At 43.9% G+C, this 13,338-nt stretch overlaps 1 protein-coding gene across 2 annotated transcripts in view; it reads right to left on the reverse strand.

Moving 5' to 3' along the window:
- The window catches only part of LOC147888223 (Holliday junction resolvase MOC1, chloroplastic-like), a 99,949-nt gene extending 91,555 nt beyond the window's left edge, over positions 1-8,394 (reverse strand). For both annotated transcript variants that reach the window (XM_087393664.1, XM_087393663.1), the window contains exons 1-3: positions 8,189-8,394; positions 7,791-8,104; positions 6,452-6,557 (exon numbers count right to left, since the gene is read on the reverse strand). In XM_087393664.1, the coding sequence (XP_087249790.1) occupies positions 6,452-6,557; positions 7,791-8,104; positions 8,189-8,318 (550 nt within the window). In that variant the 5' untranslated portion in view covers positions 8,319-8,394. The remainder of the gene's footprint in view (positions 1-6,451; positions 6,558-7,790; positions 8,105-8,188) is intronic.
- Positions 8,395-13,338: the final 4,944 nt, after the last annotated feature.

A 13,338-nucleotide genomic window follows, 5' to 3' on the forward strand; every position in this document is an offset into this window, starting at 1 on the left:
CTTTCCATTGCTGTTCCGAATAGTTCTATTGCCAAATTTCACTTCTTTCAGGCTGCTGCTGCATATTCGACTGCTACAAGTGACCATTCTTCTATTGGCTCTGCATTTTCGGTGCATTTGAGCTCTCCCTTGGTATGTGCCTTGTAGGACTAGTTACAATCAGTCAGGACTGTTGGTATAGTTAGTTCATGTACCACCTAGTTCACTTAGGACACATAGTCCAGTTAGGGCATTTAGCGAGGTCAAGCATTTTCCGAGCGAAATCTTCCGAGCGTCCGAGCGAAGGAAAAAAAAAGCTTCCAACTATGTAAAAATATGGCAAAAATAGATCGAAGCAAAACATAGTTTCACTTAGAAATATGCAAAGTATTATAGCAATGCCTATTATATACACAAATCTTTACATGAATCTTTGGGAATGGAGAGTAACATAATGGGATGGCTTTTGAAGAAACCCCCATGTAGAGTAGACTTCTCTATGAGAATCCCTTTATGATCCTTCTTACAACTTTTACTTAATAGGGGGTGACATTGAAAACTCTCTCTCAACCTAACCTCATGAAAGGGTTTATCCAAAGAAACCTCATTAAAGTAAGCCGTCAAGGTAGTTTCGCGAGTGAAACCCCTTTGAAGTGGATCTTCCAAGGCTGGGCCAACGAAACTACCATGGACATCACTTTTAAAAGTGGCATAACTTTCACATCCAATGTCCAAATATAATCATTCAACCACTCAAATTGATCAAAAAACCCCATTTGAGCACATCTATGGGGTTATTTATATCTACTTATTTATAATAATTTAAATTTCTTTAGAAACATATCCATATATATCTTGTTATTTATGCTATTAAAACACTAGAAAGCTCTTGTCATATTGATATAAATGTATTTAAGAAGTAATTATATACGTATAATATTATTACATTGAGAGTAATTATAAGGGATGTTTCTTAAAGGAATTATTTTTCTCAACACTTTTTTAAGGTAATAACAGGGGTCTATGAAGAAGAAATTTTATATTATGTAAAATTGAATGAGTGACAATTATGTATATTTTTATGATAAAGGGATCTAGTTCTACTGAAAATAAAAGTGTAAAAGCCGTGTTTCCTTAAAAAATACAATTTTTTTAATCTCTTGAAAAACACGCTCGGATAAACCTGCTCATAGGTTTTTTCTCGTAAAATTGACGCATTTGGCATTTAGCCCTAGGGTTTTGTCATATTGGCTCTCTCTTGAGCCTGCTTTTATTGTAGCAGCATTTTCAATACAGCAGCTCGTTTTTTGCTTTCTCCCACTCATTTCAGAGCTTCCATTGCTTGCCATAGCCAACAGATCTGAGGGTTGGGCTCTTCCTTGATGCGAGGGCCAGAGCTCTAGAAGTGTGGGCCGGTTTGAGAGGCCTTAAAGGGCTAGACCAGCAACATACTGGTCGGCCAGTCTAGTCAACCAAAATGAGGCTGCCTAGTCGGTTTTTGCAAGAGGCCATTGTGCCTCACAATGGGATCCAATAGTACAGCTTCCAGCAGAGCAAAAAGAAGCAACAGAGCACCTTCCTTGGGGCCTACATCCAGAAGCTGAAGGATTGCTATTGTTGCTGCAGACTTAGCTCAAGTGTGAGGCTGAGACTTTGGCTATCTTCTAGGGCAACAAGGAGCTGAGGTCAAAGGACGGAGAGTCTACATACGCTCGAGGTGGAGCGGCTCGAGTCTAGAGATATCCGGTAGATAGTATAAGTAGCTTGTGGTAAGATCAAAGGACCACGCTCTGATGGGACTTTGGATCTATCTCTTTTTTGTATTGTGGGTAGGGGAGATGAAAAGGGCAGAAGACCTACTTGTCAGGCAACCAGCGCAACAGCATGAAGATGGCGCATTATCCTAGGCGCTCCCAGACCTGCGCACGGGCAGAGTTGGCAGCTGCAACAGCAGCCCATAAGCAAGGCTTATGGGCCCTTATATAGGGCTGGCCTAAGTCGGCCTAACCAACCAGCAAAAGGCCGACCAATCAGGTCGGTTGGTGGGCTGGCAGGTCGGTGCCTTGGGCAGGGAGCCGACTCCCTAGTGGGCCAAAATGAGGGTCTTGAACGGCAGTGTTCACGGCTTCACCCCAATAGGCTTTCGAGAGATTCCTCCCTCGCAACAAGGTCAACCCTGTCTCTATGACTATCCTCTGCTTCCTCTCAGCAACTCCATTCTGCTAAGATGTGCGAGCTATAGTAAGCTGTCGCTTAATCCCTACTTCTTGCAGAATCCATTGAACTCGATAGAAGTGAACTCTCTGATTACCTCCCCGCTCTCCTTCTCTACCTTACTCTTCCAGTTTTTGAATTTCTCAAAAGCCTGAGATTTCTTGGCCACGCAGAACCCACGTCATGCGACTAAAATCATCCACTAGTAAGAGAGAATACCACGAACCTGCGAATGAATTTGTCAACATTGGGCCGCAGATGTCGGCGTGAATCAACTCGAGCGACTTCTTGGCCCGTGATGAGGCCTCCCATGGGAACTTGTCCCTGTGTTGCTTGCCTTCCACGCAAGCCTTGCAGACACGATCATTGCCTGCAATCGGTGGAAGTCCATCCACCATCTTTGTCTTCTACATCTCGAAGAGAATGCCATAGTTGACGTGACCAAACCGCTCATGCCATAATCTAGATCTGCCATGGTCCCCGTGCACCAACAGAGCGTTGAGCCGATATAGCCCATGCTCCTCAACACCTTAAGCCACCACCTATCTGTTTGCCTTGGATGTGACAGTGACTTTGCCGTTGTCGAATAAGGCCGACATATTGTGCTTGTGCATCTGACTGACAGACAATAGGTTCTTGCACAAGTTCGGTACATACAGTACACAGGAAATCAACTCCTCGTTTCCTGCAATCGTGATGAACGGAATACTACCGACACCCTTCACAGGGCATGACCGGTTATGGGAAGAGAGAGATGCCCACTCCCTAGCATTAATCATTGGGACCACAGCGAACTCTGTTCTTCCACACATCCAGATAGTCGAGACGTTTATAGAGGCGTGAGCTATCCTAAAGGATTTGTATGAAACGGACAATACATCTCAAATTCTGATGCTCCAACACCAACTGTACAATCTGGACATGACTGAGGCAGACAATGTTCATGACCATCTGACAAAAGTCAAGATGGTAAGGGACCGACTCGCGACAGTTGATCAGAAGGTAGATTCAAGTCAACTGGCACTATTGATCTTACACAAGCTACCTCGAAGCTTTAAGAGTTTCGTCACTACGGTCACTGTAGGACAAAGGACCAAGCCTCTCACCTGCAAGGAGCTTGGGCCTTTACTGTTGTAGGAAGAGGCTCGGGAAAATCTGTTTACTCAATCAGACGAGAAGGCTCTCGTGGCAAGAGACAAGCCCGGCAAGGGTAAGTTCAAAGACTCCAAGAACAAAAACAAGACCGAGGATGCAGAGGAAAAGAGGCAAATGAAGTGCCTCTACTGTGAGAAGCTTGGTCATTCTGATTGCCTTTCGGTAGGCTTTCGATTGCCTTCCCTGCCCTAACCGCTCCAAAAAAGCTGCGAGAGTCCAGACAACTCCAAGGCTTGACGGCTGGGCTGATAGCACAAAATTCCAGCCAGGTATGCTATGCTGGGCACTGATCTGAATCATGCGTGTAATACAAGAGAGTATGTTGTGTGCGGCACAACTAGCCCAACGCTCTACCTTTCTAAGCATTGACTTGGTATCACGCATCGACACTCTGAGCCCGTGCGAGACAAACAACTCGACCAATATTGACTATATACGAACATTCAAAACTTTTGGCCGACAATAGTGTATGACTAACGTTCAGTGCTGCACACTTGAGACATTCCGAGAAGCTCTATCTTGAGCAGTAGACCCCGTTAGGTCGCTCTTTCGAGTATTATGTCGGTCCCCTTCACTTACTAGGAGGGAGAAACAGAGATTGCTACTGGGAGAAACATGGATTATTACGTTCATAAACTTAGCGAGTTTATGGTACATAGAGATATCCTCAAGCATTTGTCGAGTTTATAGTGAGTATAGATGCCGGCATTTGGTTTGTCACCCCTTCTCCATTACTCGGATCTACCCATTACTGAGATGGAATAGCTCCACTCCATATGTTAGTGGGAAAGCTCAGCTCTGTATTAGCGGCTTGATGGTCTGAGGCTCGCTAGCCACGCCCATAATATTTCGTAGAGGTACGCCCTGGAAGTTCTGTAACACCTCTATGCTCTCGAGATCCATCAATGAGATAGAGCAACGTTCAACACCCCTCCTCTATGCCCCTCCTCTTGTTTGAACACTGTTCAACGCCCCTCCGCTACATTGGCCATAACCATCCTCTTGCACCCTTGACGAATATAGAATGCCTGTGATGCTCGTACTGATGTGAAGATTTTTGAAGATTCCTTTTTTGATGTGTTCGTAGAGGAACCCAAGTTTGTAAAATGCTTGGCTCACTTTTGTGACAACGGGTTTAGAATAGTCGAAGTTCAAGACATCCTAGATGCAGGGATCACAGGAAATACAGGCACCGAATTCCTTTCATGGGAGATGACATTCATCTTCCTTCTCCAAGAAGGAAATTTAGAGGAAGAATCCTCATCGTCTAGCACCCCCTCTTGTAGAGGATGGTTATGGCCAATGTAGCGGAGGGGCGTTGAACAGTGTTCAAACAAGAGGAGGGGCATAGAGGAGGGGTGTTGAACGCTGCTCTATCTCATTGATGGATCTCGAGAGCATAGAGGTGTTACAGAACTTCCAGGGCGGACCTCTACGAAATATTATGGGCGTGGCTAGCGAGCCTCAGACCATCAAGCCGCTAATACAGAGCTGAGCTTTCCCACTAACATATGGAGTGGAGCTATTCCATCTCAGTAATGGGTAGATCCGAGTAATGGAGAAGGGGTGACAAACCAAATGCCGGCATCTATACTCACTATAAACTCGACAAATGCTTGAGGATATCTCTATGTACCATAAACTCGCTAAGTTTATGAACGTAATAATCCATGTTTCTCCCAGTAGCAATCTCTGTTTCTCCCTCCTAGTAAGTGAAGGGGACCGACATAATACTCGAAAGAGCGACCTAACGGGGTCTACTGCTCAAGATAGAGCTTCTCGGAATGTCTCAAGTGTGCAGCACTAAACGTTAGTCATACACTATTGTCGGCCAAAAGTTTTGAATGTTCGTATATAGTCAATATTGGTCGAGTTGTTTGTCTCGCACGGGCTCAGAGTGTCGATGCGTGATACCAAGTCAATGCTTAGAAAGGTAGAGCGTTGGGCTAGTTGTGCCGCACACAACATACTCTCTTGTATTACACGCATGATTCAGATCAGTGCCCAGCATAGCATACCTGGCTGGAATTTTGTGCTATCAGCCCAGCCGTCAAGCCTTGGAGTTGTCTGGACTCTCGCAGCTTTTTTGGAGCGGTTAGGGCAGGGAAGGCAATCGAAAGCCTACCGAAAGGCAATCGAAAGCCTACCGAAAGGCCATAAACTAACAAGGTGATGTTTGGTCCAATCTGTTTAACTGCATTCCAAAGTATACTTGGACCAAACATCACCTTGTTAAAGTTTATGGCATCTCATAGTGAGAGAGGGCTTCTTTGTGGGTGTGCCTGCCCAGAGCTAGGAGTAGGTACACATTCTCTTGGGGTGGGGGGAGGGGGAACCTGAGCACATTTACTAGGGTCAAGGGCAGGCTACAGGCTGGTTGGTGGCCTTTTCAAGGCTGGCTGGTAAAGGCCACAGGCTGGTTAGTGGCCTTTTCAAGGCTGGCTGTGTATGTATGTATGTATCAATAACTCCCTGTTTGAATAAGGCAGGCAATAATCAAAGAAAATTACATATATAACAACAACTCCGTGTTTGAATAAGAAAGGCAACTATCATAACACCACACTCATAAATTTTCATAAATTGCCAGTTTAGCACATATTCATTTCCTCATTCACCCTGTTCCTTACCTCATGCGGAGAGGTTTAAACTGGAATCTGTACTCTAAACATAGCTCACTGGACTTTCCTCTCAAAAAATATAGTGCAATACAAAATTGCCTGCAGGTGCATGAAGCAAGGGTTTACTTCTGCATTGTTACCCCTAAAACCTCCCATAAAGTGATTCGGCAAACCGCAAGGCAATCACATAATCATGTTAATTATGTGCCTACTCTCACTTAAAAGTGATATGACGTGCAAAATCAACAATGTCAAATAGCTTGTAAGTCAACAGACCTGAACCAATACACAGACACAACAAAAAATCATGGTATATAATGTAAGATGTGTGTATTACTGCCAGTTTTCAATTTGCAGAAATGGCATCAAAAACAATAAATATTCCATGTTGTCATCAAACTTTAAAGGCTACCAAAACACAATGGACAGACCCTCGTGTCCTTTCATAGCATGCTTGCAAGCTCAAGCAAGCAATTGCGTACCATGAGGCGCATTCACTCCATTTACCAAACCCACGATAGATCGAGCATCATGCCGTCTCCGTTGTTTTGTGCCTACCATCACCTGTAAACTGGGTACATCAAACACCTACAGTACACAATCGGTGAAAGTTAACAAACAAGCTATATAAAAACAAAGTCCAAGGGTACAAGAAGATATGTGACTGGGTGAACAAAGCACGTTTTTGGAGTTGGGAAGATGGGAAATTCGAATTTTGTATGCAAGAAACACTCCAGAGGAATCCAAATGCAAAAACAAATCAACAATGGAGAGCACAAACGATGTAAAAATTGATCATCCCTTTCCTTCACGTCAAAGAGGACATTGCAATCGAAGGATATGGATATATGTGGTTTAAAAATATTTGAAACAGCAATTCAATCAAAAGCGAGGAGGGGTGGGAAAGAGAGGACAACTAGGCGCAAAACATGCCCACTAATGAGCGAGATTATTTGGATGACCTTCTTTATACAACTGTACACTCCAGAGTCGAAAGAAATATTATAAGGATGTAAACCCCCATTGTATATACCTCAGGAATATTCCCAAACTCATCCTCTAAAAACACAACATAGTGCCGTTTCAATCTCACGATAGTCACTCATAAGATTGAAAACCATAAACTCCATCACGCATAGCAGGGACTAGCTACTATGACATCCCCACTGTTGTCATCAGCCCCCAACAGTGGGTATAGACCATAGTATAAAAATATGCTCTCACACATACAAATCCACACACCCACACATACTTGAGCATTCATTTTTACAAAGTCTTCATACTGAGTTTCTGTCGGCACTCTGGAGGTGAAGGGCAAACTCAGCCATAACAAAGGCTAGCACTAAAGGAGAAGCACCCCCATTGTATTTGGAAACTTGAGGATGCATCACATACCATCCCGCAACACAAAGAGCTGTAAAACTGGAAATCAAAATGGAATCGTAGGGCAAGGTAAGTAAGTTTAATGAACCAAAGCAAAGCTTTTTTACCGAGTTAGAATTGTTATAACCTGAAGCCAATGTAATTTTACAAGTTGGCTGATATTCCTAGCAATCAGCATGGTTGTCGACATTTTCCAATTCAGATGTAAAAATGCTCAATCGATCCTCGCTTTCTAAGGTAAACGATTGAGTCATACAACAAAATTGAATCGCTTTACTTATTCTAAACTACCAGTACAACTTGCCATTTTAAATCTTTTACGGCAATGAAGCCCAGAGTTTAAAGGTACTTCAAGTGACTATCCGTATGCGTAAGAAAGTTTGCAATATTAATTTCTTGACTACAGCTTAATCAAGATTCAAGAACGTCCAAGAGTACCTCGGCAGTAGTCATGTTGTCACCCCTCAGCACTGCCACAGCACCAGACACGTCAGGATCGATTCCAAGCACACAGGCATCCGAGGAGGGAACGTTCGCATCCTTGCCGCAGCTTACTAGCGTCGAATAAGCAGCAAGGAATCCCCCTTCTGCCTCAGAAACGTCGATCAGCTGCTCGGAAGACAGAGATAAACGTTCAGGCGAAGATAATGCAGTCAGCCAATGCTTGCGAGAAAGCTCCAAAGCGTCCTTCTGGGTCATAGCAGCTCCGGACTGTCTCCTTGCTTTGGGCTTGGAGATCGGAAGTTGAACATCTGGCAAAACGCAGCCTGAGAAACGGGATTGAAACAAAGGCAATAACTACCAAAGGACAATCGGAGAGAGCTGCAGAAAAGCACCTGGAGAGAGTGAGCAAGTTGAATAGGCTAAGTGAGACCGAGGTATTGAGGAGAGAGGCGATGAGGGGCAAAACCCAAAACCTCTTGAGATCATGTTGAGCACAATAGCCCTGTCCACGAGCCTCCTCATGCATCTCCACCACCATCACCAGTGCTCTGTTTGTTGCATCACACCCAGTAAATGAAAGACAGCTAATATTATTGCAATTTTTAGGCAGGTAGCATTGTGACATAAAGAAATCTTGCCTCTCATGAAGCCACGTGTCATTTCATGAAACGATGTATTCGATGTATTATAAAATACATCACACCCAGTAAATGAAAGACAGCTAATATTATTGCAATGTTTAGGCAGGTAGCATTGTGACATAAAGAAATCTTGCCTCTCATGAAGCCACTTGTCATTTCATGAAACGATGTATTCGATGTATTATTTATTTTATAATTTGGCAAGAAATTCTTCCAACGGAACTCCAATCTAACTTCCTCGTTCTCCTCTTCTCTTCCACCCTTGTCTTTCCTCATTGGAGATTAGTCCTTTCAATGTGTGTGCCTTTCCTTTTTAGATTTTCTTTGAAAGTTTCCTCATCGATTCCTTTCTATTCATTCCCTCATTGATTCAAATATCGAGTCCAGTCTCTTCGTCCCCTCATCGATTTTTTGAGATCAAAGATCTTCAACACATCTGAAGTTCTTTGCATACCTCCATAGCTGAAGTTCTTTGCAGACCTCCGTGCAATCATTTTGCAAAAGAAGGACAAGATTTGGCATTCCACACATCTGAAGTTTTTCCACTGCTCGTCAAAATCTTTGCAGACCACAACGCAATCATTTTGTAAGAAGGACGATATTTGGCAGTTTGCGAACAACCATTTCTGGTGCAAACTCTTACAGGTACTAGTTTATTTGTGTCATCTTCATCTTTATCTTCATCGTCATCTTCGTCTTCATCATCTCCATCTCTCTGATAAGAAAACTAGGTACTTCGAAGCTCACTCCATCTCCCTCTCCCTCTCCCTCTCTCTCTTCGTGTCCATCTCCATCTCTGCTTCGTATCCATGGTTTACTTTGCTTTAGATTAGACGATTGTGTTGCCTTTGTTGAATTTGAAAGACGAGAGTTTCTCTGGTTCCAAATACAGACGGCTACGCGGCCTACCACTTCTGATGGAGAAGAAACTAAGTTCTGATCCAAATATAAGAGGGAAGGCCAAAACATATGGCTTTATTCCTATTTCGCATTTCTCCTCCTCCTTCATAGGCATTGGACATCCCTCATCTTGTGATTGTACCGTCTTCCTTGGAGAGAAACCAAGGGCACAGGTTAGTATGTCGTACGCCTACAAGCTCTACTATGCCTGGTCCTCGAGCTACGGATAAGCCCATCCGCAACGTGCTGGGATCGTTTTTGCCAAAAACCCACAAGGCCCCGTTAGATGGGCACCCTCCTGGAAGCTTGAATGAGGAGATCGCACAGCTTGGTCCAAAGACAGATGCTGCTACTTATGCATTGCTTTTAAGGCGTTGCATAAGTGCGAAGGCCCTTTCTGAAGGTGGACGTGTGCATGAACACATAAGCAGTTTGTGAATATGAGGATAACATATTTTTTAGTAACCTTCTCGTTCAAATGTATAGTAAATGTGGGAGCATGGAGTTTGCTCGTGCTGTGTTTGACAAAATAGTATTTTGAAATTTGTACTCTTGAGATGCTATAGCGGGATGTGGTCTCTTGGAACGCTATGATTACAGTGTGTGCCCAGAAGGGTTGTGGAGACGAGGCAATAGAAATCTTTGGTCAAATGCAGGCTGCAAAGATTCAACCAAATAAGATCACCTTCATCTCCATTTTTGATGCATGTGCAAGCGTGGCAACCTTAAAAGAGGGTCGAGAGATCCATGTTACAATTGTTGGCAATGGATGGGAGACAGATGTTGCTGTGGGGACAGCCCTAATCAATATGTATGGCAGTTGCGGGAGCCTAGATAATGCAAAGGCTGTGTTTGCAAAGATGCCACTAAGGAATGCATTCTCCTGGAATGCCATGATCTCAGCACATGCCCAAAATGGGCATGGCAAGGAGGCCCTAGAATTGTTTGGCCAAATGCAGGTTGAAGGCTTTACACCAGACAAGATCACCTTCATCTGCATTTTGACTGTATGTAGTCACATAGGTCTGGTCACTGATGGGAGGCAATGCTATGCCTTAATGAAGAAAAACTATGGCATAGCTCCCTTTGTGGAGCATTATTTGTGCATAATTGACCTTCTTGGGTGCCGAGGACTATTGGAAGAGGCAGAGGACCTGATCAACAGCATGCCATTTGAGAATCTTTCTTCAGTATGGTTAAGCTTGCTTTCATCATGCAGGATTCATAATGGCGTGGAGCGAGCTATGCATGTTGCAAATGCTGTTTTTGAGTTAGATCCAATGAATGCTGAAGCATATGTATTGCTATCAAAGACATCCGCGCTAACACAAGTGGATCACTTGATCTAGTGATAAGTTATATTTAGACCTAGTCGGATAATGTGGTGCAATTATACACACATTATATCCTTCCTAAGAGGGTATACAAATGCTAAGTTGTAGAGTTGAGTAGTTGCATGAAAGAGGCAAGATATGCATGACATATGGAGTGTCTCATGATAAAATCTTTATTTCCTGCAGTCAGCCACTTCCCTTACTACACCAATAGCCTCCTGGAACCTCGAAGCACATTGGATTGCTAACACAAGTCACTCAATGAATGGATAGAATTAGCCCTCAATGGGCTACCTTTCATAGGCCCCAAAGGAGCCCTAAAATACCTGACTGGATCAGCCCTAACACTCGACGATCCCTAGGTTTGTAAAACCCAATCCAGTCAGCAGCCATTTACAACCCCACTTGCCCACATGGTAGCATGCCACTGGCCCCAGGCTTGTCTTGCCCTATTCCGGGTTCTTTCCAAGCCTCTGCTTGGCCCAACCTCCACGCTCGATAGCTGCAGATCTGCTCTTTGTCTCCTGTCTTTGTGTTTGGACATGCTCCAGCCTTGTTGCCTCTTGGACAGCTCCGTACAATCTTCTGCAGCCCTCTCTAGAAAACTATAATCTGTGCAGTCTGCCTGTATTCCAGACACCTCTGTTCCAATACCTTTACATGCCTACACAACTGTGCCAGATGCTCCGTACATCCTCTGATGGCTCGCCTCTGACTTATATTAAATCTATTCTCCAGAAGCTCCACAAGCAGCCAGGTACATTGTCTAGGTGTTGTGCACAAGGCAACCCATGTGCTGCTCATGTGGCAGCCCTATCTTTTCTGTTAGACTTGCCAATGTGACATCTAATCTAACTTGGTACACCTCCCCCATGCACTCCTTATTTGGGGGCTCATAGATGGGGAGGTGACCACCTAAAATCCAACATCCCATCTCATCGACACATCACGGCCCAAACCCTACTTCTCAATGTAGATGCTCCATCAGTTTCCATAGACAACAAGCAGTTTGGAGTGATTCAGAGTCATCGTTGTTCCTTGGTCTTTCAATAGTAGCTCCTACTCCTCCAGGTTCAATCCTACACAAGAGAACCATCCTGGTACAGAGGTATAATGTTGGCAATGCAACAGGTCCATGGCACCACAAACTTCAATCATGAGCCCGCCAGTGATCTTGGGTAATCCGGATGCAAGCATCATCAGCTTTCCCCCTCACAATAAGTGGACACCTTGAAGTCTTCCAACCACCACACTCCTAAGGTTTCTTTCAACATGTCCTTCCCTTGATAATGTCCACATCCATATGACCATCTCAAGGAATGAGACCCCAGTGGTTGACCCACACGTATCTCTAAAATCAAGTGGCTCTCTGGAATACCTAGACCATGATCTTTCAAGCAAATACTCTTTTGGCTTCATCACACTCCATCCCATAGACATCCTTGTCTCCATCACTAAGGCTTTAACAAGTTCATCATCTCAAGTTGCTGCTCGAGCTTCCTCCTATAAAAGCAAACTAGCTCCTCGACAGTTATTAGTACCAACCGCTGTCCTACAATCATAGTCATAAAACAAAATTATTGTCGCTTTTGGGAAGCATGTCAAGCAAGACCCTAGCCATCCTTGACGGATCTATCGCCTAACCGACCATTGAAAGTTGATCCCTCACCCCCTTCATCTTGAATCATGTCCCCCTCATCAATGTGCATGCCATACTGCTAGCTTTGTCTCGAGGTCAAGAATCCTTGCATCGTTGTTCACTTCGTACATGTCCTTAAGGATTTCAATGCACCAAATGATAAATCTGCAAGCTGAATATGCTTTCCATCGCCTTGTGTTGTTCGAACACCACGTTTTTTAGTTCGTTCACAATGGAACTGGTCACCATTTTTTGAAGTTTCTATCCATGGATTGTCTTGACATTGCAAGCTCGGCGTTCTACCATGGTGTTCACCGTTTGCCACCAGTCTTTCCTCATGCTCTTTTATAGAACATGCCAATTTCCTAATGGATTTACAGATCTACTCGACCGAGTACTTTTGCAGCTGCCACATCTACTAAACGAAGCACAATCAATCAACTTAGGATTGCTCAGTGTTTGTCAGTAGTTGATGATATTTTACAGCCTTTACCTTCTCCAGTTGCTTTTGTTTTGAGTACGAGCTTCAGTGGAGGAAGCCATCTCTCCAAAAGGGGCCATTGTGGTTGTGGTTGCTGTCGCGTCCTAATGAACGATCCTATTTAAGCACGTTCTGTGAGGAAAAGAAGGGAAGGAAGCAGAGGCTTACGGCACGTTCTGTGAGGAAAAGAAGGGAAGGAAGCAGAGGCTTACGGTTCGAGAATCGAGGTACCTATGGGAGGGCAAAACAAACATATAAAAAGTTCTACGACTACAAATGACACCACTTTTTATATAAGAGTATTGTGCTACATTGCCTTCTCGTCCAGCTTCTGCACTATTTTTCCAGCAGACAACCTAGGGAGATGTTTGGGTTTTCTTTCCCTCCCCTGAGCCATGTGTCATCCATATAAGCCGTTGATTTGGTTCCTTAGATTTGGCTTGATTTTTTCTTTTTTCCTTTTTGCTTTTCAAAGATTTTGACGCTAAGCTTTTCATAGACTATAAATTTAGATGCATGACCAGAGAGCGCATAAGAGATTTGCAAC

Source organism: Dipteris shenzhenensis, chromosome 22 (genome assembly GCF_047967505.1).
Source record: "Dipteris shenzhenensis isolate YYH24624 ecotype China chromosome 22, Dip_SZ_1.0, whole genome shotgun sequence".
NCBI lineage: Eukaryota > Viridiplantae > Streptophyta > Polypodiopsida > Gleicheniales > Dipteridaceae > Dipteris > Dipteris shenzhenensis.